Source organism: Pelodiscus sinensis, chromosome 3 (genome assembly GCF_049634645.1).
Source record: "Pelodiscus sinensis isolate JC-2024 chromosome 3, ASM4963464v1, whole genome shotgun sequence".
Taxonomy (NCBI): Eukaryota; Metazoa; Chordata; order Testudines; family Trionychidae; genus Pelodiscus; species Pelodiscus sinensis.
In genome coordinates this window covers 76,373,458-76,398,956 of record NC_134713.1, presented here as the reverse complement: position 1 = coordinate 76,398,956, position 25,499 = coordinate 76,373,458, and the positions used below count along the sequence as shown (strand labels likewise).

Genomic DNA, 25,499 nt, shown 5'->3' with positions numbered 1-25,499 from the left:
GTTGCCAGGAGACCAGTGATATGCTTTTTGGCCCCCACTTTTGTGTCAGGGCATAGAAGAAGCAAGAACCATCTCCTGAAGAAGCTGGATACATGATTGTCTAAGTAGATTGTTGCCAAGGGCCTGGAGCTTGTTCTACTTCTCCTGACTCTGTCTCTAGATGGAATGATCTCTGGGACGAGGTGTCAGGAGTTTCTCCAGCTCCAAAGCCTCCACTCGAACTGTTCTGTTCTTCAGTCCCTCCTCCAGCAATCCCCCTGAATGTTGTGATGGGCAGAAAGGCACAGTGTGTACTTTTCCCCAAAGAAAGTGTGAAATCAATGAGGAACGGGATTATGGGAAGATAAAGGATTATGTAATTGTGGCATTCACTATCATAGGGCAGTGCATTCTATCCTGCTTCATTCTAACTCTGCTTCACAGGACCTATCTGACAGGCGCTCTGTGAGGGAGTGACAGGAGCTCTGGGGAAGCACTGGAAGGGGTGTCAGTGTGTGGGTGACAGCGAGGGTGTGACAGGCTCTGGGGAGGGGTGTCAGTGAGGGGTGACAGGCTCTGGGGGTGTCAGTGTGGGTTGACAAGCTCTGGGGGGTGTCAGTAAGGGGGTGACAAGCTCTGGGAAGGGGCGTCGGTGAGGGGGTGACAGGTAGGGCTGCCAGGTGTCCAGTATCGTACCGGACAGTCTGGTATTTGCGTGCTCTGTCCAGTAAAAAAAAACAGAAATTACTGGACATGTGCAATGTCTGGTATTTTATGATTTTTCCAGCTGCACACCAGACGGAAGCCTGGCATGGGCGGGGGGAGCGGCTGGGAGTCCCAGCTGGGAGGCAGGGCCACAATTTCCGCCAGGAGCACTCAGTCGGTTGAGTGTGAGGAGGAGGGCGAGCCTCCTCCTTGCTCCTATGTAGCTGGGAGCCTGCACGGGACAGGCAGCAAGTGCCCAGGTCAGTCCTGCTCCCTGCTGGCCAATTTGCTCACTCCCCTCTGCTTCCAGGCCAGTTCTCCCTCAATTCCCTTCCCAGCCCCCCTGCACCTTCCCTCAGCTCTGCTTCTCGCTGGCCCGTTCCTCTTCCTGATCTCCCCTGGCCAGTGCTGCTGCACCTCTCCCTGCCTCTCCCCCCCCCCCGCCAGCTCTCCTTCCCGCCCCCCCCCTTCCTCCCAGAGCCGCTACACCCCCCCTGCCAGCTGTGCTTCCCGCTCCCCCTTCCTCCCAGAGCCGCTACACCCCCCCTGCCAGCTGTGCTTCCCGCCCCCCCCTTCCTCCCAGAGCCGCTACACCCCCCCTGCCAGCTGTGCTTCCCGCTCCCCCTTCCTCCCAGAGCCGCTACACCCCCCCTGCCAGCTGTGCTTCCCGTTCCCCCTTCCTTCCAGCCAGCCCTGTGCCCCTCTCCCCCAGCTCTGCTTCCTGCTGGCCCGTTCCTCGTCCTGATATCCCTGGCCAGGGCTGCTGCACCCCGCTCCCCTGCCAGCTCTGCTTCCTGCTCCCCCTTCCTCCCAGCCACCCTCGCGGCCCGATTCCCCCCCAGCTGTGCTTCCCACCCCTCCTTACTCCTGGCCAGACCCACCCTCACCGGGCCGGTCCCCTGATATCCCATGGCCAGCCCCGTTCCGCCCAACCCCCACCCCCTACCATGACCAGACCTGCTTCCCATTGGCCTCCCCATCTCCCCTGGCCAGCCCTGTTGGCCCCTCCCTCCATTTGCTCCCCCCCTTCCCGGCCAGCACCACTCCCTTCCTGGCCGCTCCTCCCCCCACCATGAAGTGTGTCCTGTTCTTTTGGTTTTTTTAAATGACCAGCCCGTCATACTCCAGGTTCTTGGAGTTCTTTTTTTTTTTTGCTCAACAACTTTGGTTCCCCCCTTTTTTTTCCTTCAACAACATTTTCCCCCCGGTGTTTTTTTTTGGGGGGGGGTCGGTATTTTTGTTTCAGCCATCTGGCACCCCTAGGCTGGGGGGGGTCGGTGAGGGGCTGACGGGCTCTGGGGAGGGGCGTCGGTGACGGGCGCTCCCTTTGGAGCGGGCTGCCTGGGAGGTCCCGCACGGGGTGCAGCGGGCGAGAGGGGGGAGGGGACGCCTCCCGTCCCGAATTCCCGGGCGCAGCTGTAGCCGTAAAGTGAGGAAGCGGGAAGGTTTCAACTTCCAGGGCCCGCGTGTACGGCTTGTCGTGTTTTGCGACATCCAAGATGGCGGCCCCCATCCCGGCACAAGGCTCCAGGGCTGCCGGTGGATGTGGAGGCAGAGCGGGCACCCACCGTGGGGAGCGGCGGTAGCAACAGCAGCAGCGGCGTCGTCGTCCTGCTGCGGGGTGGGAGGCCGGAGCCAGCCGCTCCCCCGAGCCGCCCCGGCAGGGCAGGTGGTGAGGACCCGGGGGCAGGCGCTGGGGGCAGCTCGCACCCGAGGAGCCGGTTGGCGGCCGGGGTAGCTGTTGGGGAACAGCCCGGCCGGGGCACCTGAGCGCTGCGGGCGAAGCGCATTGCGGGATCCTGTTAAGGGGCTGGGATAATGTGCCCCCTACTGCTGCGGCGTTGGGGGAGCTGCTGCCCCCGGCTGCTGCTGCCGCCCCTCAGGCTCTGGCCCGCTGCGGGAGGCGGTGTGCGGGGCCGGAGGGGCCTGCTCGCAAGTTCCCCTTCCGCGGCCTCTCACTGGAGTAAAGTGGTGTCCGAGGCTGAGAAGATCGTGGGGTACCCAACCTCGTTCATGAGCCTCCGCTGTCTGCTGAGCGACGAGCTGAGCAACATCGCCATGCAGGTCCGCAAGTTGATTGGGACCAAACACCCGCTGCTTAACACCGCCAGGTAAACACTGGGGCCAGGTGCCTGCTGTAATGGGTCTCTGACTCTGTGATTGTAATACATAAAATGGGGAAGGGGCTGTCTTCTCTTGCATAAAGAGAAACCTATCCTTGATCACATCTGGACTGTGACTAGTTGTTGATTGATCTGGCTTAGTCTGGTAAAATGTGAGATTTTAAAATTCTGTAGGGAAATCTGATTTTAAAAGTCACATTGAAACTTTTCTTTGTGTTTCTTTTCCCAAAACCTTTCCATCTTCCAGGAGAGAGACTAACCTACACATTTCATCTGAAGAAGCAGGTTGTGCCCACCAAAGTTCAATACACACAATTTGTTAATCTCTAAGGTGCTACAGGATCACTTCTTTATTTCAGGCTAAGTCTTTCCTTTAATAATGGATGATGTCTGCATAGTGCCTACTACAATGGCAATATAATGTTGGCTGGGTCACTAGGTATTTCTGTAATAGATTGCAGTAAATAAGATTTATCAAGGTTGACTTCTTTGTCAGGAGTTCAGGATTATAAAGCTCAGCTAAGACGGAGATGTGGTTGGCTTTATACATAAGGCTGATACATTGGTTGGTAATATATATATATAACTCTAGCACTTTCTCATATTAAAGAGTTTTAACCCAACTGGAATGTCTTCTTGGAAATTCTGCCTTAAATTGTGCTATACTTTTCTGCTTATGCATATAGTCCACAGAATTGGTTTTTGGATTTCTTTGCATTTTAATCCAACAGTGTGTCCTCTTCTGGTACATCAGGTAGTGAATGATTTATAACATTTACAGTATGCAAAGAACTGTCTTGTACAGCGCTAACTCATTAATATTATACACTTAAAAAACAAAAAACTGGTCTGGTAGCACTCTGAAGAGTGGGCTGTACCCACAAAAGCGTATGATACATCTACATGTTTTGTTAGTCTATAAAGTGCTACCAGACCAGTTTTTGTTTAGGTTTATTCTGTATAGACTAACTTGGCTACCCCCTGAAGCTTCATTAACATTAACCATTGTACTTTCCAAATGTTGAGGACCACATTTGGAAGAAACAATCCAAATGAAGGAAGACACGAAAAACTATAAGGAGCTTAAAATGATTCAATTATTATATATTTTGTTGAGAAGACTTTTTCAAAACATTTTTAGTGTTAGAAAATAAATATGGTTATTAGCAAGTTTGTGCAGGTTGGTGGGACATTTGAAATCAATTGGCAGCACTGTGTCAGTCATTATGAAGGCAAACTGCTGATGAAGATGCACGTGCTCAAAAGTAAACAAAAGCAAAGTTTGTTTTGGACAGTATTTTCTTTGTCAATTTTAAGACACAAGACTCAGTTTCCAAGGTACAGAGCTTTTAAAGTATATCATGTTGGTATGGTTTTATGACTTAAAAAAACAATCTGTGTCTCCTTCAAAGGATGGTATTTTACATACTCTTGTCACTAGACTGGAAGATATGTTATTGGAGGAAGTGTATTCAAGATTAAGAAGGACTCAAATTTGGTACACATGGACTTTGTGAATAGGTTTAAAATGAAAAGTTACTTCTTTCAAAATGTTTAAAAAAAAACGTTCAAAAAGTTTAAAGAGAAAAATCCCAGTTGCTTAGTTTTTCATGAGCAACTTTATAACAATTGTTTCAAATGCTGAATGGGCTGCTATATAACATCAAATATGGAATGCTTGGATTTTCTGTAATTATTCAAGTTTGCCAAGATAGTATTGCGTGTGCACAGTTCTGCTTGCATTGATCAAATCATTAAAATATAGAGCCTTAAAAACTAGTTAAAAGAAATATCTACATTTTATGGACTTGATGTTGGTAGGTTTTCAGTAAAAGGCATATCTACTGAAGACTGCAGTACTAGCATATAATTGACTTTCTAATAAAAAATGGAAAGTACTTATCATTTTTGGCTTTTGAAAATAAATTGGGAAGAATTTCTGATCTTTTTATAGCTCTTAATAGCATGAATATGCATAACATTGTAAGAGCTTTTTAATTTAATTAAAATAAGTCTCTGCATTTAGTAATTTTTAAAGATTTATAGACTAAATATAATGTCCCATCTATTCTTCAACTATAACTGAGATGGAGGACCAGGTTCAATATAGCTGGAAGTTTGTGTGAAGGAAGCCTAATGGGTTAAATCCAAAGTTTTAGTTTTACTGTAGTAGGCAGAGCCCAACTGTGCTCTCATTCATATTGGGTGGGGATGGGGGAAGGAGAAGGGAAGGAAAACAGTGCTGTAACCAGGTTAGTGGATAACTGAGTGTAGTCATGTCAGAGACACACATGATCAGAGTTGTCTTATGCAGATGACCTTAAATAGTGCTGCTTTAAATGTTTAGTTCTTTTTTTATAAGCTTATTTTTGAGCTGTAATATTATGAAAATGTTATATATGAATTACTCAGACTTTATCCTGCAAGCCCATGAGTATAAACCAACCTCAGAAGGAGATTGTACATGTCCTCTGTGCACAAATCAGGCCCTCGGTTTGTTACTTTAGCACACCATGGGGCCAGGAGTGGGAGCTGGCCTCCGGGGTTTTATCCACAAAAGTTCATGACATGATATATTTGTTAGTCTCTAAGATACCACAGGACTGCTCATTACATTAGTCTGTAATTTTAAAAACAGCTACCTCTCTGAGACTTATTGCAATATTCAGGGCTCGCCGAACCGCAGCGAGCCCTGCTCGCCAGCCACACTGTCCGGCGATCTACGCATGCGCAGATCGTTCTGCTCATGCGTAGATCGCCCAAACCTGGCTCTTCCGGGTTACAATCTACTTGTCATGGGTGAGTAGATTGTATTATTTGTCGAGCCCTAGCAATAGTAATCTTAAATGAAAGTTCTAGAAGTAAAGTTGCAAATTTAAGGGGTGCTGGTGAATCTGTTTCTAATCCTATGAGTCATCATGCAGTTCTTCAAAGCTTTTTTGTTGTTGTCCTTTATAATGAAGTGTTTTAAACAGTTTCAAAAAATACATTTTTTTCCCGTTGTGCGGGCTTTGTTGGGCTAAAAGAGTTTTTTTTTAAAGCAAAATTAACAAGTGTCTTACTCTCAATCATAGGAAGACAAAAACTCAGTAGTTTCTTTTTTTTAAAAGGCCAAGCAGTGAAACAAAGTGTCCTAATTGGCACAATTTTTAAAAAGAACAGTGTGAATAAAATATTTTTGATTATCTTATCCCCTGAGAAAGGTATTGCTTATTTCAACTAAATGGGAAATATTATGGTACTCAATCGCATGGTGCTGCCAGTCCCAGCAAGCTGAGAGAGCTCCTGCCATGGGGAAAGGCAGCAGCAAACAGCTGGGAGCTTCAAGGAGCTCTTCCTGGGACCTAGGCACTGCAGTGAGGGGAACTGAGGGTAAGGGTGGGATGCAACTCAAGCTGTCGGGGGTGTATGAACCTTTAAATAGTGCCCCTGTACATTCAGCAGGCACCTATTGTCTCTGGAATAAGCTCCTAACCCCACCAGCTCACCACAGGGCTGAAACCCTGAGTCCCCCCTCCAAAAACTTGATAGGCAGAGAATGGAGGGCAGGAGTGTGGGGGGGGGGGGGGGAAGAAGGGGTCTGTTTCTCAAGCCACACTATAAAAGAGCCACATGAAGTTCACAAGCTGCAGTCTGGTCACCCCTGCCCTATAACTAGTAAACATTATAATTCTTGAATTTTTTGTTCTGCATTTTAGTTCAGCAACTAGGCAGTTCAATTAAAGGAATATGGTCCATCTGATTTATGTCTTGCCACCTTCCTCCATGCTACCATTTTACATATAACATTAATAATCACACTGTCCTTGTTCAATTCTGTTCTTAAAATTCCCTGTTTTTTTAAAAAACCTATCTCTGAATCATAGTACATTCTTTTATCTATTAAAAATATTTGTAAGTTTATCAAATCAAAGTGTCTGGTACAACCAGTCTTTAGCCTCTGCTCTTGGCAGGAAATTACTGCCAGGCTACTAGGATTTATTCCCCTAATTCTCTTTTTCTTTTGCACACCCTCCATGTATGTTGTCCTTGGGTTGGACTTAAGAAACAAGCTTTAGTTTGGAAGCTTTTCTCTTGACAATGCGTGAGCTATAAAACGGACCTGACCCCTGCCCAAAAGTGAAATAAACCAGTCTATTTTTGCAGACCAAATAGACTATACTACAAAAATAAATAAAATGTATTAATAGATTATCAGTCTTCCAAAATGAAAAAATGGAGCAGCTGGTGTATATGTTTAACAATCATTTGTCTTCTCCCCTAGAAACAGACTCCCAGTACTACCAATTTGAAGCATTCAAAAACCATGTCAGGCCCCCCAAAATCAAATTTGTCTTTTTTTAAAAATTACATTTTTAAAGTAATAGAGGAGGAGGGAGTGTATTTACCTTTAATTTTTTGAGTATTTAGGATTCACATTTTCAAGCTTTCTATGTCAAACATCAGCTAAAACTTTATTTTTAAATGAAGGCTGAGATTCTTAGGACTCCTGGAGATGGGAGTTTTGAAAGAAGCATTATAACAAAAGATGAAATTACTATCTTTGTTATACAATGTCCTGCTTTTTCCTCATGTATGGATGAGGCAGAATAGCAAAACAGATGTCTGCACAGACTGGGTCACTAGAGGCCGGCACACCAATTGAACCACTGCCCAGAGTCAGAGCAAGTAATTCCATAATAATCTGATCTTGCAGCAGTGGACTCATCTGTTGGGTGGGATGTATCTCACAGAGAGAGTTTATGATTGATGGAGGACAGAGTAATACCTCCCGAGGCAGCACTGTGGCACATGCAAGTTCTGTCAGCCCAATGCCAATTTCAGCAGCTCAGCTTATTGGCCATTCTCCCAGGGGTTTATCCATATCCTTGTCCCTCTCCTCTCCCTCCTAAAATAGCACAATACTGATAAAGGCAATGAAAACACAGCCATACAGTTTTCTGGGATACATAGTCATCCTAATTAATTGTGAAATTAATTATTTAACACACTTTCAGATTTAATTAGGTGTTAAAAGAGCTAAGGAAATTTACATTTAGAAATGGTTCTCCTTGGGAAAGTGACTTTGTAAACATATACACTGTAGTAGTAATGGTTTTCCTATCAATTTTGTTTGGTTTATAAATACTGAAACATTTTTCGTAATTGACACATTTGTATACTTGGCCATAGAATCCTACAGCAAACCAGGTTCTAATTTGCTCCTGCATCCTCACCAGAATAAAGTGTTGCAGGCTAAATAGTGTCCTAAATATGACTGACTCCTGTGTCCTCCAACTATGCAACACTTTTAGTCAGCTTACACAATTTTAATACTCCTGAATTAGTGCAGTGAGTATTTGCAACTCAGTTTACATAGTAGGTATGTTAGCGTATAGTCAAGTAAATGATTAACCGATAAATCTAGGTTTATCAGTTAATCCTGTTGACTATGCACTCCCCCTCTCCCTTCCGCTTCACTGTCTCTGTATCAGAGGCAGCAAGGCCAGGGGAATGGGAGCTGGTACCCGTCAGGAGCTGGCTTTAAGCAGGCTCCCCACAAGCACCAGATCTGTCTACCCTGCTGCCCTGTGTTGTTGCCTCTGATAGAGAGGCAACAACATGGAGGGTGAGGGCAGCAGGCAGAGGCCAATACACGCGGGGAGCCAGCTTTTAGGCCAGCTCCCCACATGTATTGGCCTCTGCGGACCCGCTTACCCCCTACCCGAGAGGGGGAGCAGACAGGATCTGGTGCTGGGCGGAGCTGGCTTAAAAACTGGTTCCCTGCAGCACCAGCTCCATAGTGCTGCCTGTCCCCCTGCCCTGCACTGCTGTATCAGAGGCAGCAGTGTAGGGCAGCATGCAGCTGGTCTGTGAGGGGGAGCTAGTTTTTAAATTGGCACCCCTTGTGGACCAGCTCCCTCCTGCCACCCCATGCTGCAGTCTCTGATAAGTGTAGGTTGGCAGGGGGCTCCCCGGGAGTGGCGCCGGAGCGCACTGGCTGCCGGCCCCACCCTCAGGGACTATCGAATAGTCGTGCGACTGATAATATTTTAGGCAGTTACACAACTATTCAATTACATGATATGTAACTTCTCTATTACATAGGCATCTTGGGTAAAAAGCACAAATGCAGTAATTCAAAAATATCAAAGTAACTCTTTTTACCTCACTTTTAAATAAGTAACAGATTATGATGGTTTGTGAGTGCAACATTATTTCTGTGAGTGCGACAAGGTGGACTAGGCTCTGGGGCCAACTTCTGAGCCCGCTCCCCTCCAAAGAATGGAAGTGAAGAGAGTTCTCCAAGCAGCCTAGAGCAATGGTGTGGGACACAGCCAATCAGACAGGGACCAGTCTAGGGCCAGCAGGGCCATATAAAAGGAGCTGCAATGCTTTGCTAGAACTGAAGTAGCTGGATTCTGTGCCTTGCTGGCTAAGGGAGCTAAAGGACCTTGGACAGAGCAGTATCTGGGGAGATTTGAAGCGGGTGGGGGGGGGGGGGGAGGAGGAGCAGGAGCGAAGACACTCAAAGAGCTCCAGATTGGTGCTGGGACTCAACCAGGACAAGGCCCTGAGGCAAAGAATTAGCTCGGTCTTCAGGGAACTGGCTCAGGAATCCTAGCAGCAATGCAGTTTATCAAAGGTATGCAGTGGATGACTGCTATCTAAATGATCCCTGGACTGGTATCTGGAATAGAGGGCAGGCCAAGTTTCTCCACTTCCTGTCCCCCTCCCCCCAACCACTAGGCAAGTGGTGTGGACTTTGATACACCCCAGAAAAGGAACTGATCTCCTCTAGTGACTCAGCAGGAAAGCTGGGACCAGAAAGGCTCAGAGAGGCGGGCATGGTGTGGGGTGAAGTCTGGCTGCAGCTGCATTTCCTCCCCTGCTGCAGGCAGCCACTGCCTGAATGGCATCCAGGCCTGCTGCAGACAGGGGCTGCTCCAGATAATCAGAGCAGCCTCTGTCTGTGGCGGGCCCCTATGGGACTGGAGCAGCCCCCTGCCTGCAGCAGGCAGGGAGCTATTCCAGCCCCCACCAGTTAACCAGAAGTGGTAAGCATTACCCAATAAGCTGATGTGTGCCGGTTAACCGTTCACATACCTACTCCACATAGATACTGTGTGAGACTGAGCCAGAGGGTGAGTCACTGAAGACTCATCACAGAGGTGATAATCATAAGAGGAGAGTGGGTCCCCATTAGGACAAGTTAGAGGCAGAGGAATTAGAAGCAGTTTAACACAATGAAGCAATGTTTGGGAATAGTTGTTTTTTAACTGAGTATCTGGGAGTGAGGATCTCAGGGCTTCAACTCCATTGAGCAGGCCTGTTGGAGCTCACTAAGCATTGAGCCCCAGTAGGTGTGTCACTGTTCTCAAACTTCTGAAGATTGTCATATATAACTTGGAAGGTCAGTAAGTTTGACCACCCCTATTACAGGCTATAACACTTTCATTTGCGGTAAACCTTACTAGTTGACCATCTTTTCCCCTAATTTTACCAATTTTCATTGTTGGCAAATATCAGATAAATAATCCCATTTCTTTTTAATGGCATCTAAATAGCTCAAGTAACAGAACTTCCTCCTGAAAATGTTTAGTCTGGCAGCAGATATTTGGTGTCTATAGACAGAAAAGGTGCATGTGTTTTCTTTGGATGTCTGGCTAATCATCCTTCAATAGATGTGGAGATATGTTCTACCAATGGAGTCATGAGGGCCAGTTTCTGTGTGTTACCCAATGATCATGTGCAAACTTTTTCTCCCTCTTCCAATTAGTCAAAATATTTGTATCTGCTTTCTTCCTTGCTCCATTTTAAATTTATTCTTTTCGGGTCTTGAAAAACACAGATGCCCACTTGATAGTGGCTAATGCAACTTTCTCTGAGAATAGTCAGCAACAGAATAGCATAAAAAGTAATGTATCTGTCCACTTTATAGATTCTGACTTGCTGCAAAACTGATGATTTATGTTTCACTGAGTTGCTGAGTATGTAACAGACTTCAGAGACATAGACTCAATCCTCTGTTGCTGCTGGGTGGGAAGTTAAAACAAGTTTAAATGGTTCTTTTAAAAAATGCGCAACATATTATAATGAAACTTTTTATAAAATGTGCCTTATGGAGGTGTTCTAAATGTAATCATAATTTGAATGCTTCAGAGGGGTAGCCGAGTTACTCTGTAACTTAAATTTTTTCATAATTTGAATGTCCATGATGACTATAAAGTAGGACAGTTGATTAATTGCAGTTAACTCATGTGACTAACTAAAAATTAATAGTGATTAAAAACTGAGATTAATCACACTGTTATGCAATAGAATATCAATTGATATTTATTAAATATTTTGGATGTTTTTCTACACTTTCAAATGTTCATTTCAATTACAACACAATATAAAGTATACAGTGCTCACTTTATATTTTTATTACAAATATTTGCACTGTAAAAATGATAAATAGTATTTTTAGTTCACCTCAAACAAGTACCATAGTGCAATTTCTTTTTGATGAAAGCACAAGTTAGAAAAGTAGATCATTTATTACATACTGCACTCAAAAATAAAACAACATAAAACCAGTCCACTCAATCTTACTTATTGCTCAACCAGTTGCCAAAGCAAACAAATGTATTTAAATTTATGGGCAGGGCTCGCCGAACCGTGGTGAGCCCTGCTCGCCAGCCGCGCTGTCCGGCGATCTGCGCATGCGCAGATCGCCCGAACCTGGCTCTTCCGGGTTGCAATCTACTTGCCACGGGCGAGAAGATTGCATTATTTGTCAAGACCTGTTTATGGGAGATAATGCTACCCTCTTCTTATAATGTCATCTGAAAGTGAGAATAGACAATTGCATGGCAGTTTTGTAGCTGGCTAGGTATTTACGTACCAGATATGCTAAATATTTTTATGCCCCTTCATTCTTTGGCCACCATTCCAGAGGACATGTACTACGCTGATGATGGTTGTTAAAACAATAATGCATTAATTAAATTTGAGACTGAAATCCTTTGGAGGAGAATTGCGTGCTTCTCTGTGTGTTACCTGCATTCAGCCATATATTTCACATTACAAAGCCTTAAATGACGACTCAGGATGTTCTTCATTTTATGAGCACTTTCACTTCAGCTTTGACAGAACACAATGAAGGTGCCAATGTGAGATTTCTAACGATAACTGCAGCACTGGACCCAGGATTTAAGAATCTGAATTACTTTCTGGAATCTGAGGACAGGCTGTGGTGTGTGCTTTCAAAAGTCTTAAGAGCAACACTCAGATATGGAAATTACAGAACCCAAACCACCAAAAAAGCTGATGGCATCCGATTCAGATGATGAAAATGAACATGTATTAGTCTGCATTGCTTTGGAATGTTGTTATGCAGATCCCATCATCAGCATGGATGCGTGTCCTCTGGCATGGTGGTTGAAGCATGGAAGGACATATGAATCTTTAGCACTTTTGTCATGTAAATATCTTGCAACTCTGTCTACAATAGTGCCATCTTGAATGACTATTCTCACTTCAGGTGTGATTTTTAAAGACGAAATGGGCAGCATTAGCTTCTGCAAGTGTAAACAAACTTGTTTATTTGAGTGATTGGCTGAATAAGTAGTAGGACTGTATTGACTTGTAGGCCTTAAAGTTGTACATCATTTACTTTTGAATGCAGTTATTTTTTTGTACATAATTCTACATTTGTAATTTCAATTTTCATGCTAAAGAGCTTGCACTTCATTACTTATATTAAGTGAATTGAAAAATACTATTTCTTAGTGCAAATATTTATAAAAAAATAAAGTAAGCACTGTATACTTTATATTCTGTGTTGTAATTAAAATCAATATATTTGAAAATGTGGAAAACATCCACAAATATTTATATAAATGGTATTCTATTGTTTAACAACATGATTTGTCACAATTTTTTTTAATTGCTTGACAATTCTACTATAAAGGAATTGGTCCTTTAATTAAATTTGCACAAGTATATTTAAATGGAACCCTAATGAAGTAATTGAAAGCACTAACCATCAACACTAAAACCGATTATTCCGGCATAGTATTTGCTGGCAGTACAGTCAGAAATGTGAAGAAGTTTCTCATATCTGCCTCTAATTGCATAACTAATATATTTGTCTTTAGATAGCATAGAGTAAAAACAGAGAGCCTTCATATGTTTTAAGAGTGTTGGATAAACTGAAACTGCTTATCAAGAGTCAGGCATGGGTTCTGTCACTATATTAATAGTCCAGTGTTTCTCAAAGTGGTCTGTGGACCCACTCTGAGAGAGCTGCTAGCTGGCCATTCCCATTTATTTACTGGGGCCTCAGCCACGAAGCTTTGCAACTCGCATTGGCTGTGGTTCGCTATTTGCAGCCAAGGGTAGCCGTGGAAAATATTAAAGATGTAAAGAAGAATTAAAATGTAAAAATATTGACTTTGCATATACTCTTATCTTTTCATTTTCTAAGATTTGCTTTGTACAGTAGTCATAATTAAATACTTAGGAAAGCAATGGGAACTCAAGCCATAAAAGCCATGTTATAGATGTACTGTTAGCTAGGGATGTTAAGTAGCGATTAATTTGCTAGTTGAGTAGTTGATGGAATTTCCATTGACTACTCGACTAGTCGATAAGCACCTCTGCATTCCTCCTTTGAAATATACAATACCTCCACTGGGGCTCTTGTGCATTTCACATTGGAAGCTCTGCATAGACCTTGAGGTCAGCGGGGGACTCAGAGTCGCACTCTGACCCCAGGCTCCATGCTTCGCTGCTTTCTTTTAAATGCACAAGAGTCCCTGATGGGGACTTTTGTACATTTCAAAGCTGGTTTACCGTGTGGAGCCTGGGGTCAGTTGGAGAGTCCCCAGCTGATCTCGGGCTCCAACTGGCACTTTATGTCATTCATTGCACAGGCCCCTCCACACAAATATTACCAATGTATATCCAGTCCAAAAGTACAATGATCTTTCTAGTTGAATCCTTTTCCTCTCCTAGGCAAAGCACAATTGAATGTCAGTTTTGTCATGTGGACACACAATAACTATGGATTTGGCTGAGATAGTTAAATCTAAGGATTAAGTTACTAGTTGAGTAGTCGACTACCCAATAAGCCAAGGCCTGGTGGCTCTTACTACATTTAAAAAGCAGAGCCACAGTGGTCCCAGAGCCAGCTTGAGTCGGGGCTGCTCAGTTCTGATTCGTGCTGCCCTGGGAGCTAACCCCTTGTCAACTAGTTGATGGAAATTTCGTCGACTACTTGATTAGCATACTCACCACTATTTAACATCCCTAATTAAATTCACTTTCACATTTGAGTAACTTCACATTTACTGTTTCTTAAATAAGAATTATAGCAATATCTGCAGTGAACCCAGGTTTTCTAAGGCATAAGGTTTTCTATGCTTATAGGCAGGGCTCAACAAATAATGCAGTCTACTAGCCCGTGGCGAGTAGATTGCAACCCGAAAGAGCTGGGTATCGCTGGACAGCGCAGCTGGCGAGTGGGTCTCGCTTATAGGCATAGCGCATTGGCCCACCATGAAAACAGTCTTGGACAATGAAGTGTGCTCAGTAGGTGAAGAAGCTGGCTTGTATATCCTGATGTAGATAATTGCAACAGAAATTGTGGTTGTCTTGACATAAATCATTTCTAATATTTTTATATGGAATCTGGATTTCCATGGGAGCGCTTACATTATGCTGATATGTTACATATTATATTTCTTAGGTTATGTCTGGACTACAAGCCTCTTTCGAAAGAGGCTTTTTCGAAAGAATCTTTCGAAAAAGCTTCTTTTGAAAGAGATTGTCTAGACAGCAACCAGTATTTTTTAAAAAGTGAGCTGCTTTTTCGAAAGAGAGCACCCAGGCACCTTTTTTCGAAAGAGCACTTTTGAAAAAAGGCGTTATTCCTTTTAAAATGAGGTTTTCCACAGTCAAAAAAAAGCTGTATTCTTTCGATTTAATTTTGAAAGAACACGGCAGCAGTCTTGATGCAGGTGAAGTTTTTTTGAAAAAAGGCCACTTTTTTCGAAAAAAAACTCTGTAGTCTAGACACACCCTTACAAGTCTTAGCATTTCAGCAGAATTTCACGTACAGTTCATTTTGGCAAAATGGAAAGCTTTGGGATTTCTTAACTTTGATTCAGCGCATACAAAGAAGAACGTGAATGCATAATGAACAGAATATGAATGCCAGTCTGCCCTGACAAGTGATAGCACAAATGACAGCTAGCTACTGTTACAAAAATGAGATGAACTTATATGAAAACAAATGGGAATACCTGACAGGATCAGTCTGGACTGACTTGTGATGCCATTAACCTTCTACAAACTCATTGTACTTGACACACACAGTATCATTAGCTCTTTTTAAGAAGTGGTAACTATTTAGGTTCACATTCATTGTGCAGCACAACTGAACTGTAACTTGTTTCTATATGAGTATTAAATATGAGAAACTGAACGTGCTACTTGGTTTACTGACATCCGTTTGTTCCTGACAACAGAAGACAATTGATGTCTAACTTCGAAAGACAATCTCACATTTCTGAATAAAGAAGCAAAGTGTGTAGATTTGTATAATAAAGTGAAATAGTTGTAAAGCAATTTCCTTCCAAATCAGGAAGGGAATTTACCAAAAATACCTTACATAAACTGCAAATAATATGTCACAGCACAGTCAAAGCTTACATACTTGATAGGATAAGTCTACACAGTTACTAAAATCAGATGCCTGGCTCGTGCTGACTCTCTTGGACTAGCTGACTTGATCTTGTGGGCCTTTGGCTGCAGGGCCATTTCATTGCTGTGTAAACTGCCAGAACTCTGAGTCCCTTTGGTGTAGTAGGGTCCCAGAGCTTGTGCTAGAGCCCATGCTTGGAAGTCTACACAGCAGTGAAATAGTTCTGCAGCCCAAAGTCTGTGCCAGAATTAGAGCTGTACTTACAGCCGTAGGCTGTACTTACAGCCGTTTTGATACTTGTGATATTTCCTCTTCTCTCTTGCTTCTGCATTTAGAAAGGTTAAAATTCAATTTCCAAGGTGTGATAGGTTCCCCTCCATCGTGCTATCTGGAACTGGGATACCACTGATCCCTATGACCCACCAGCCTGTGCTGCTGTGACAAGCTGCACACTCACCTTACACTTCCCCCAGCATACACACAGCTAGGGACACACTCATTTGCAATTCATGCAGGCTCTCTCACCAGCCACTGCATGTGAATCAATGATAGGCTACAGCCAAAATAGCCACCAACTTCCCAGCCTAGGACCCAGAGCTGTACCATCCTGCCCTTGACCAAACCCCAACTAGTATGAATTCATTATCCGGTTTGCCTCCCTCTAAGTGTTGAGAGGAATATTCAGCAGCCCTTGTTCCTGGAGCTACAATTTCCCACACCCTTCACTCCAACTCACTGGTTTAGATAAAGCAAAACCAAGTTAATTAACTGCAAAAGAGATTTTTTTTAATGTTATTAGCCAGTGTTTCTCAAACTTTTTGGCCCGCGGCCCACCCCACTCAATGCAAACCTTTCCGCAGACCGTTAGTCAACCAGCCATGATGATAAAATGGGTGCAGGTGGAGGTACGGGGTCTGGGCAGGAAGTAGAGTGCAGGTAGCCTCCCTGGGTCTGTGTGTAAAGGGGAAAATTGCCCTAGGGGCCGGCTATACAAAGGGGCCCAGAGCTTTAAACTGGTGCTAGAGTACCACTCCACATGGCTTTGAGACTTAGGGTGGGGCCCAATGCTGTGGTTTGAGCAGTGCTAAGGGCTGACTGCCCCTCATCCCTGCTTCTTCTGGGAACACCACGCCAGCCCTCCCACCTTACCCTGGGGCCCATGAAGGCTGTCTGCCCCCCTGGGAGCAGGAGCGGCTGAGGGTGGTAGGTCTGGCCAGACGGTATGGTGCAGGAATGGGTTGGGGGGGAGAGGCGGGGGCTGGGAAGAGAGGTTGCAAGAATGGGGTGAGGGTTCTTGGAAGAGGTGCAGAATCTAGACATAAGGATGACTTACCTGGCTTTGCATCCTACCGCTGCTCCCATTGCCCATGATTCTGGCTAGTGAAAGCGGTGGAGAAAGCTTCCCTGCATTGCTGTTCCTCCAGCTGGGGGAGAGGGAATGGCAGCATGAGGAGCCACTTGATCCCCTCATAAGCTGGATCCTCCGCCCACCCCCTCCCCCAGCAGGAAACCGGTGCTGGCGCTGCAGCCTTGCAGAGGGTAGGGGCTGGAGCACCAGCACGGGCTTCCCCACTGCAGGAGGAGGGGAAGCTGAGCCTCAAGCTGTGGCCCACCAGCAAGGTGGCCACGGACCACTAATGGTCCGTGGACTGCACTTTGAGAACCACTGAATTAGAGGGAACGTTGCCAGTCATATATAGGTCTAGCATATGGTGGGAATTTCAAGACTTCACTGGGAGGACCAATATAAAAAGCTAGGGAAGCTAGAAGGACAGTGACAATGCTACATTTTCTTTAGAGGATGGGAAACCCAGTATCATGAATTAATATTTTCCCTACCCCACTTTTGAGGTATTTAGTTTGCTTCAGGTAAAGCTGACTGGCTATACTGCTTAAACAAACCTTACAGACTTTAAAGGAATACCAAAAATTTGAAATCTAGTCAGTTGCAGTTTCATAAACTACCTGTCCTTGATTTTGCCACTGTTGATTCTTTTTTTAACCATCGCTTTTTCTGTTTTAAAATTGCCGTCTCATATCCAGTAACGTGATCTATGCCATCAAATGCCAGCAATGCCCCACTGCAATATATATTGGACAAACTGGACATTCCGTACGGGAAAGAAGCAATGGACACAAATCAGATATCCGTAAAGGGAACATACAGAAATCTGTTGGTGAACACTTTAATTTGCCTGGTCATTCATTAAGAGCTCTTCAAGTTGCTGTTTTGTTACAGACCAATTCGACAAGCCAAATACACAGGGAAGGGTTGGAACTACAGTTTATTCACAAGTTAAATTTGCTTGCCAATGGTTTGAATCGAGATACAGGATGGCTGAGACATTATCACCCAACCAAACAATGAGGGTGCCAAATGGTTCTTTGTGTAGATTCTGGTCTTGGTACTCTTCCTCTCTAATTGCTAACTAATGGTCCTTACCCGCTCCCTTTAACTAACCAGTTTTTAGGTGCTTATAGACTATCAGTTTTGCCTGTTACATACCAGCTCAGTTTTCCCTTGGATATTTATATACCCACTGCCTCCTTTTGTTTCCCTCCTCCCCATTTTTTCCTCCTCCTGCCCCTTCTCCCCTGTTTATTTTGGTTCTGGATATACAACTCTCTGGTCATCTGAAGAAGTGGGCTGTGCCCACGAAAGCTCATGATACCATCCATATGTTTATTAGTCTTTAAAGTGCTACCAGACTATTTGTTGTTTAAGTTTCTCATTTACAGGTTGAGTGTATTTTTCAAACTCTAACATTTTACATCATGAATTAATTGTGTTGCTGTATATGTGCACTGGCAGTTTTTTTCAATACCTGTTGTGTGGTAGAGGTTAGGAATGAGCTTTGTCCTTTTGTACAGAAATTGTTTTGTGGTTCATGCAACTTGATTTATTTTTCTACTTCACTATGAGCCTTGTATCTGTATCATGCTTTCAATTTATAATTCAGAAAGTCCATAGATTCTTGTAAAGTATCTGAGTAATTATAAAAGAGTAACTATAAAAACAAATCCTTCCCCAAGCCAGAAGCTTGGTACAGAGGCAATGCATCGGTCTACAGGAGATTAATTTATTATCGGTCCATTATTCGCTGGCAGCCAGAAGCTAGAAATACTGTGGAATCTGTGCATTATGCTTTTGAGGCTCTATAGAGAGACGCTGACACTTCGAGTCTCTCTCTACAGGCTTAGTCGTCATTGACAGGATCCAGAGGAAATAGTAATTTAGCTCTCATTTGCCGGAAGGAGGGATACTGTGATGCAAGACCTCTTTTAGGTTCAGAGTACAGAAGACCCAAGGGAGTCGGAAAAACAATGACTTGAAAGAGAGTGGGAGGACATCCCTCCTTGCTTCACCACACATTGAGGTGTAGAATAGAGCTTATTAAAGGTGTTTTTGTTGTTGGATTTTGTAGTATGTAATAAGATGTATCTTTAATTTTGTCCATCATGTGCGCTTTATAAAACTGATACAAATAGTCTTGTCAATAAGAAAGTAGAAAATAAACCCCTTTAACAGCTGTACAATGTCATAGCAACCAAGTTTTAAAATAACAGATGCCAAAATGATGTGATAAAAAATGACATCAGAGAACAAATATATTATGTTGTTGTTATAGCAACAGGAATATAGAGGTTTTTTTGTTTGTGAATCACTGGGATTGTATTTCTGTCATCCGACAGAATTTTTTTAAGTTGAGCATACTGACTTGTTTGAATGTATGTGTGTGTTTTTTTTTGTTTTTTTTTTAAAGACCAGGATTTTCACAGGGTTCAAAAAAGAGCTAGATAACTTCATGGAGGTTAGGTCCATCAATGGCTATTAGCCAGTATCGGTAGGAATGTTGTCCCTAGCCTCTGTTTTAGAGGCTGGAAATGGATGACAGGAGAGAGGGATCACATGATGATTCCCTGTTCTGCTCACTCCCTTTGGGACACTTTGGGACACTTGGCATTGGCCACTGTTGGCAGGCAGGATACTGGACTAGATGGACCAGCACGCGCAGATCGCCCGAACCCGGCTCTTCCGGGTTACAGTCTACTCGCTACAGGCGAGTAGATTGTATTATTTGTCGAGCCCTGGTTATGAAATATCTCTCTTAGGGTGGAATGTAAGGGGTACTATGATGGGACAGGAACATGTGACAAATGGGCAGAGTTAGGGGGATGCAATTCTGTAGGAGCTGTAAGGGAACAGGGATGTGTTTTGATTGCAGCACCAGCAGGGACCTCAGCATCTCTGTTTGGGTCTGTCAGCTTTATTATCTGCTTCTGCCCTCTCTCCTCCCCTGGCTATCCCTTCTGAGGTTTTTGTTGTCTCTCTTCACACTGTGTGCTCGCTATCTGCAGCATCAGATGATTGCAGCACTGCTCCAAACACGCTCCTTACTCCTCCTCATTTGAGTACTTATGAGACCGAGGTGCTCCGCTGGGATGTAGGAGCAAAAGGAACAATGCGTAGAGTCAATATTATGAGTGTACTCACAGCTTTGAATCATATAAGTTACATACATCTCTTTCTCGCTTTCCCTTAGCAAACATATAACACAGTGAGAGCCCTACACATGGTGAGCTCCTCCCAACAGTGGGGTGGAGGTGGACAAAGGTTCTAAGTAGTTTAGAAAGGGGATGAGTACAAGTGCCTAGGGATGCTGTTCTGAATCCTGACACCATTTTCCACAGGCAGGGGTGATCAAAGCTGATCTCCAACTACTGAGGGTGACAGAGGATGCAAGGGTGCATCTTCCCCATTACAGCCGCCGACCAAGTCCATATGCTACTCACCTGTGTGCTGCTTTGCTTCCTGCAGATGTAATGGCCAGTTCCCACAGCAAGGTTTCCTACAGTAGGGAGAGAAACAAAGCTGCTCTGGGCAAAGGATTGCAGAGTACCCCCAGGAAATCTTCTTACAGATCTGTATGGAAGATTCCCAGGAGATGCTGATGTGCACTAACAAACTGTCCTGCAGGGCCCACCCTATGTAGCTGCACAGGGGAATAAGAAGCAGATGGAAACAGTCTTGTTAATTTCTTTCTCTCCTCCCACTTGTGCCATGTAATAAAATTAAGGGCACATCTACCTCATGTCACCATGCAGCAGTGTTGTCTGTAAGGTGTGCACTTGTGCAGCTGCTCAGGAGAAATTCAAATGCTGCCCAGCAAATTAGCAGAGCACCCACAGCTAGGTGTTGAGTTTGTGATGCACTCTTGTATGTGCCTTGATGCACAATAAAAAAAACATTCCATACATGGATGGGAAAAAAATCTGCACATGGGTGGGAAAAGATTAGAGGGAATGTTGCCGTGCATCATCAAAGTAAAATGAGTATTTACTGGATCTCCCCTGTCCTGCTTCAGGCATGCCAGAGCACTGGGTCTGGCTAGACTTCTCCAGTCAAAAAGTGGTCCTGGCTCACTCTACCACTGGACGACGATGTCTCCTGTCCCACATGCTCCTCTAACTCCACTTTCTCATCCACCACTTTGTCTTCGGGATTGTCTCTACTGGCAGCTGTTCCACCCCTCTCAAAGTATCAATGGGGCTCCTGGCAGAGGAGGTGGAGTTGCCAATGAAGGTGGTATATAATGCCTTTTAGACATGGCAAGTGTTCAGCACCATATCAGAGCTACAGTTGCCCTGCCTTGCCTTCTAGTTTGCAAGCTTCAGCTTCTTGATCTTAGCATGGCACATGCCCTTTCATGCCCCTTCTCTATGCCATGAAAAATCTGCTCATAGGCAGCCACATTCCTATGGCTGGAGCATAACCATGACTGCATAGCTCCTCTCCGCACAGACCCAGCAGATCCAATAATTCTGGTATACTCCAGGGGGAAAGCATTTGTTGTGGAAGGCCAGGATGGTCAGCTGGGAAGATGCTATGTGAACTGTCTACACTGAGCAAACTGGAAGAGGAATTTTTCAAATTCCACTTCCAAAATTTTAAAGGAGGAGGTTTGTGGGCCTGTATACTGGGCTACAGGCATCAGAGTTGAAATTGCTGATGAAAGCAGTCATGATGTCAATTGTGAGAAACTACCTTGAGGCCAGTTGGTGATGCATAAGCAAGTGAAGTGTTTACATTGGCATTGTGTCACTGTAACTTTGTTGCAAAAAGCTCTGTGCCTCTCGTCAAAGTGGTTTTATTATCTCGACATAGCAGGAGAGTTAAAATTGGTGAGAGTAGCATTGTAGAAAGCTGACTTCTGTTGACAGAACTGTGTAGTGTAGACAAAGCCTAAGTCAGTTTGCTGCAGGGTAAACCAGTGGTAAGCAACCTGGGGCTCATTGGGGTTTTGTGTATGGCCCATGATACATTTTGTTACTATTTCCCACATTCAGGGTTGCCAGATTCTGCTGGTTTCAATCCATATAATTTTTTGCTGCCTGTATTACTAAAGTGACATGCATGCAAAGTAAGGATGCTAAATTTCGATTAACTAATCAAATAGTTGATAAGAACTTCTGCTAAGAATTTCCGTGTTCTGCCTTGTGCATTTCAAAGCGGGAGTGTCCACATGGAGCCTGGTGTCAGCGGGGGACTCCCCACTGGTCCTGGGCACCATGCCATGTTGAAACTTTGAAATGTTCAAGCGCCCCAGCGGGGACTCTTGTACATTTCAAAGTTCGATGCCACTGGCCCCCTGCCCCTTCCCATGGAGCTGCAGCTGGGAGGAACTGGCTTTTTGTGATAGAGGCAGCGGGGGGAGGGGGAGAGGAAGCGACTAGTCAACTAGTGTGTCGACTATCCAATAAGCTTTTACTTATTGGATAGTAGACTAGTTGATTAGTCGCTTACATCCCTAATGCACAGCCAAGTGAAATGCATTCTGATTGTACATAACATTGGCTGTGAGAGCTGTGGGTTCCCTCTGCATCCAAAGTGCTGCTATGATTCACTCAGTACACCCAGCAAATTCTAGGTAGGTGAGCACAGTAGCCAAACTACCCTGTCCTGGAACAATCTTGTGAGTCACTCATGTGGCCCACTCACTAACCTAGGTGGCCTACTTTTGCGCTAGACTGTCAAGAAAGAGAGCCAGGGGAGGAGCGAGGATCAGAGCCCTCATCTGGTCAGCCAGAGGGGCTCCCCCACAACCCAGAAGAGGAGGACTTCATGGCCCATGGGCGGCAGAGACCACAACAGGTTGGAGAAGGAAGATGATGAGTCGGTAAGATCCTGGGAAAACTCCAGAGAGCACAGGCAGCCGGAAGGGGTTAGGAAGCAGCCCGGGACAGAGTGCTTTTGGCGCCCATGGGCTGACAAACTTCAGGGTAGTTCCCCGTCAGCCAGGTAGGGGCAAACAACCCCCATCCTTAGGGCCCCGGGTTGGGACCCAGTGTAGAGGGAGGACCTGGGTCCCCTTAAACCACCTCCTCCCTAGGCGCACCCAGCAAGTAGCAGCAGCATGCCACTCTCTTGTTGGTCCCACGGGCCATTACCGACGACCTTGGACCCTTACTGGAGGGCCAACATCCTCTTCAGTTACCCTTGTCCCACATATTGAATAGGCGGTGGGCTCGCAGAGCCTCATCCTCAGACAGGAGTGCGAAGGCTTGCGCCCGTAAAACCATCTTTTGGGGGAACTGAGACAGGTGGGGGGCCTTGCGGGGCCCCGTCCCAGGCGAGGAGCGGGTGCTCGTGCCCAGGAACCCGTCACATAAGCCAGTGTGGGAAGGAAGCTGGCTATATTTAAAATATAAATAAAATAAAAAATATAAATATTTATTTAAAAGATAAATAAATAAAAAACAGTTATTCAATATATGATAGAGGCAACTACGCAGGAGGGGGCAAGCAGCACTGCGGAGCCAATACGCATGGGGAGCTGGCTTAAAAACTGGCTTCTCTTCTGTATTGGCTCCAGCCTGCCCCCTTCACCCTCCGCACTGCTACCTTTCTATCAGAGGATCCGGTGATCGTGGGGAGCCAGGTTTTAGGCCAGCTTCTCATGGGCACTGACTCCGGCCCCCCCACCTTGCTGCCTTTGATACAAACGCGTATAGTTGACAAGATTAACCAATAAGCTCAGGTTTATCGGTTAATTATATAGTCGACTATGCATTCATGTCCTTAGTAGCTGTTATAATATGCAAGCTCATTACGTCCCTTAGGGCTAACTGATGCCAAGAGCTTGGGATTCCTTGTTTATGCTTAAAATTTTGCCCTGTTCAAATTCCAAGCAGTGTTAACAATTTTTCCTTTGCAGGGATTTTTATTCCTTTTTTCCAGTGTGATTGGACTAGGTCTTATACATAGCTTCTTCATGGGTGTGATGCAGGCAATCAACAGTCTGTTTTGTCCCCTGATCTTCTGCAGTAGCTTGTCTGGTGTCTGAGCCCTCTTGTTGGGAGAGAAGATGACATTTCTTGTGGCAAACACTTGGTAATATTTCTCTTCTGGTTGTGGATGTTTACAGTTTTAGCAAACACTTTTATAGTTACAGAGGAAACAGAAAAATATTGTCTTGTAGGGTACAGATGTTTACTGCATTCGGCATCCCACAGTCATTTTATAAAGGTTAAACACATTCTTGTATCTCCCTTTTAATAATACTGATATACAGGCTAGTCAGACTAGTTTCTAGCTATGCACTTGTCAGTGTTCAGTGAGGTGCATGACCTGGCATCAGGGCTGCCAGCATCACAAGTTCAGTCTCTCAGAATGTCCAATTTATATTTAACATGTCTGTAGCTAGTATTGGTGCCTTTAACTCTGTGTATTTGGGTATTAGATATTACATGCTATGTTCATGTTCTTACAGAGCTTTTCAGTGGTCTAAACAATTCTTGCTGGTTTCTGAATGCTTTAGGAGGTATGCATGCAATAGCATGCTTTAGGGAGCCTTCCGTTAAAGTCATCTTCAGCTCTGCACCACTGCAGTGCACAGGGCCATGACGAATGGAACTACAGACAGGAACCACACTGTGGTATTCTAGAAGCTGGTCTGAAGGAGACAGGGAAAGGGTTGAGCCCAGGGGCAGACTTTATCTCTGTACAGCTTCTAAATTCTATATGAATGAGCCTGTGCTTTTTCGGGTTTCTATACTAAATTTTGCCAACGTGCACTCCAAAACGGGTCTGTGGGATGGACAGATGAACTGAGGTAATTCCAAAGTAATAAGCTCAATGTACAGCTGAGCAAAGAAAACACTTAGAAAACATTGTAATTCTTCACATGCACAGAAATGTCAAGTCTATAAAGACAAAGTGCAGTTTCTATTATGAGAAAAACAATTAAGTTTTCAGGAAAAACCTTCTCTGTCCTGAGATAAATAACAAATGAAGACAACCTTATAAAGAACATGGGTTATCGGTGTTTCCAAGATTTAAGGACACATTTCAGTATCTTGAGATTGAATACTGCAATATTATTATATAAAGCACTCCTTCCCCACCCCACCAAGACTCCCTCACCTCCAGCCTGCTCCTGCACCCTCTTCCCTGGCCAGACACCTTTCTCCAGCCCACTCCTGCACCATCCCTTGCTCCTACACCCTCCCTCCAGGCCATACACTGTACCTTCCCTTGCTCCTTCCTCCTAGCTACACCCTACTTCCAGCCTGCTCCTGCACCTTCCCTCCTATCCAGACCTCACCCCCTCCTTTACTCCATCTCCCGCCCAGATCCTGCAGCCCCATTCCTCTTGTTGGCACCCCTATCCCACACACGATCCCCCATTTTTGTCCCAACCCAGAGCCTAGGAGGTTCAAGAAAATCTTGTAACCATGGAACCCCAGAAGAGTAAATCTGGCTCTGGCCCTTCCCCTCAACCTGGGGGAACTGAAGTGCCAGAGGAGTATCTCAGTTTGGGGCACATCAGTGAGGGTTGTTTTTTTGTTTTGTTTTGTTTTGTTTTTTTTCTTTTTGCTTCTCATTTGTGTGGTCCCCAACAGATTTTTTTTTTTGTATGTCAGTGGCCCAGGACCCAAAAAGGTTCCCATCCCTGCCACGAATAAAGAAAACATGGGGACCTTTTGAGTTGGACATAATTAATATTTTACTTAATTTA

The 25,499-nt window shown here is 44.6% G+C and overlaps 1 protein-coding gene across 3 annotated transcripts in view; it reads left to right on the top strand.

The window, feature by feature from the left end:
* The first annotated feature begins 2,002 nt into the window (after window positions 1-2,002).
* The window catches only part of PDSS2 (decaprenyl diphosphate synthase subunit 2), a 209,698-nt gene continuing 186,201 nt past the window's right edge, over window positions 2,003-25,499 (top strand). For 2 of the 3 annotated variants that reach the window (XR_012902618.1, XM_075923962.1), the window contains exon 1: window positions 2,003-2,795. Coding sequence is in view for 2 of the 3 variants with exons in the window: in XM_075923962.1 (XP_075780077.1) it covers window positions 2,503-2,795 (293 nt within the window). In the remaining variant the exon portion in view is untranslated. The remainder of the gene's footprint in view (window positions 2,796-25,499) is intronic. The other variant, XM_006123168.4, reaches the window with a different exon arrangement.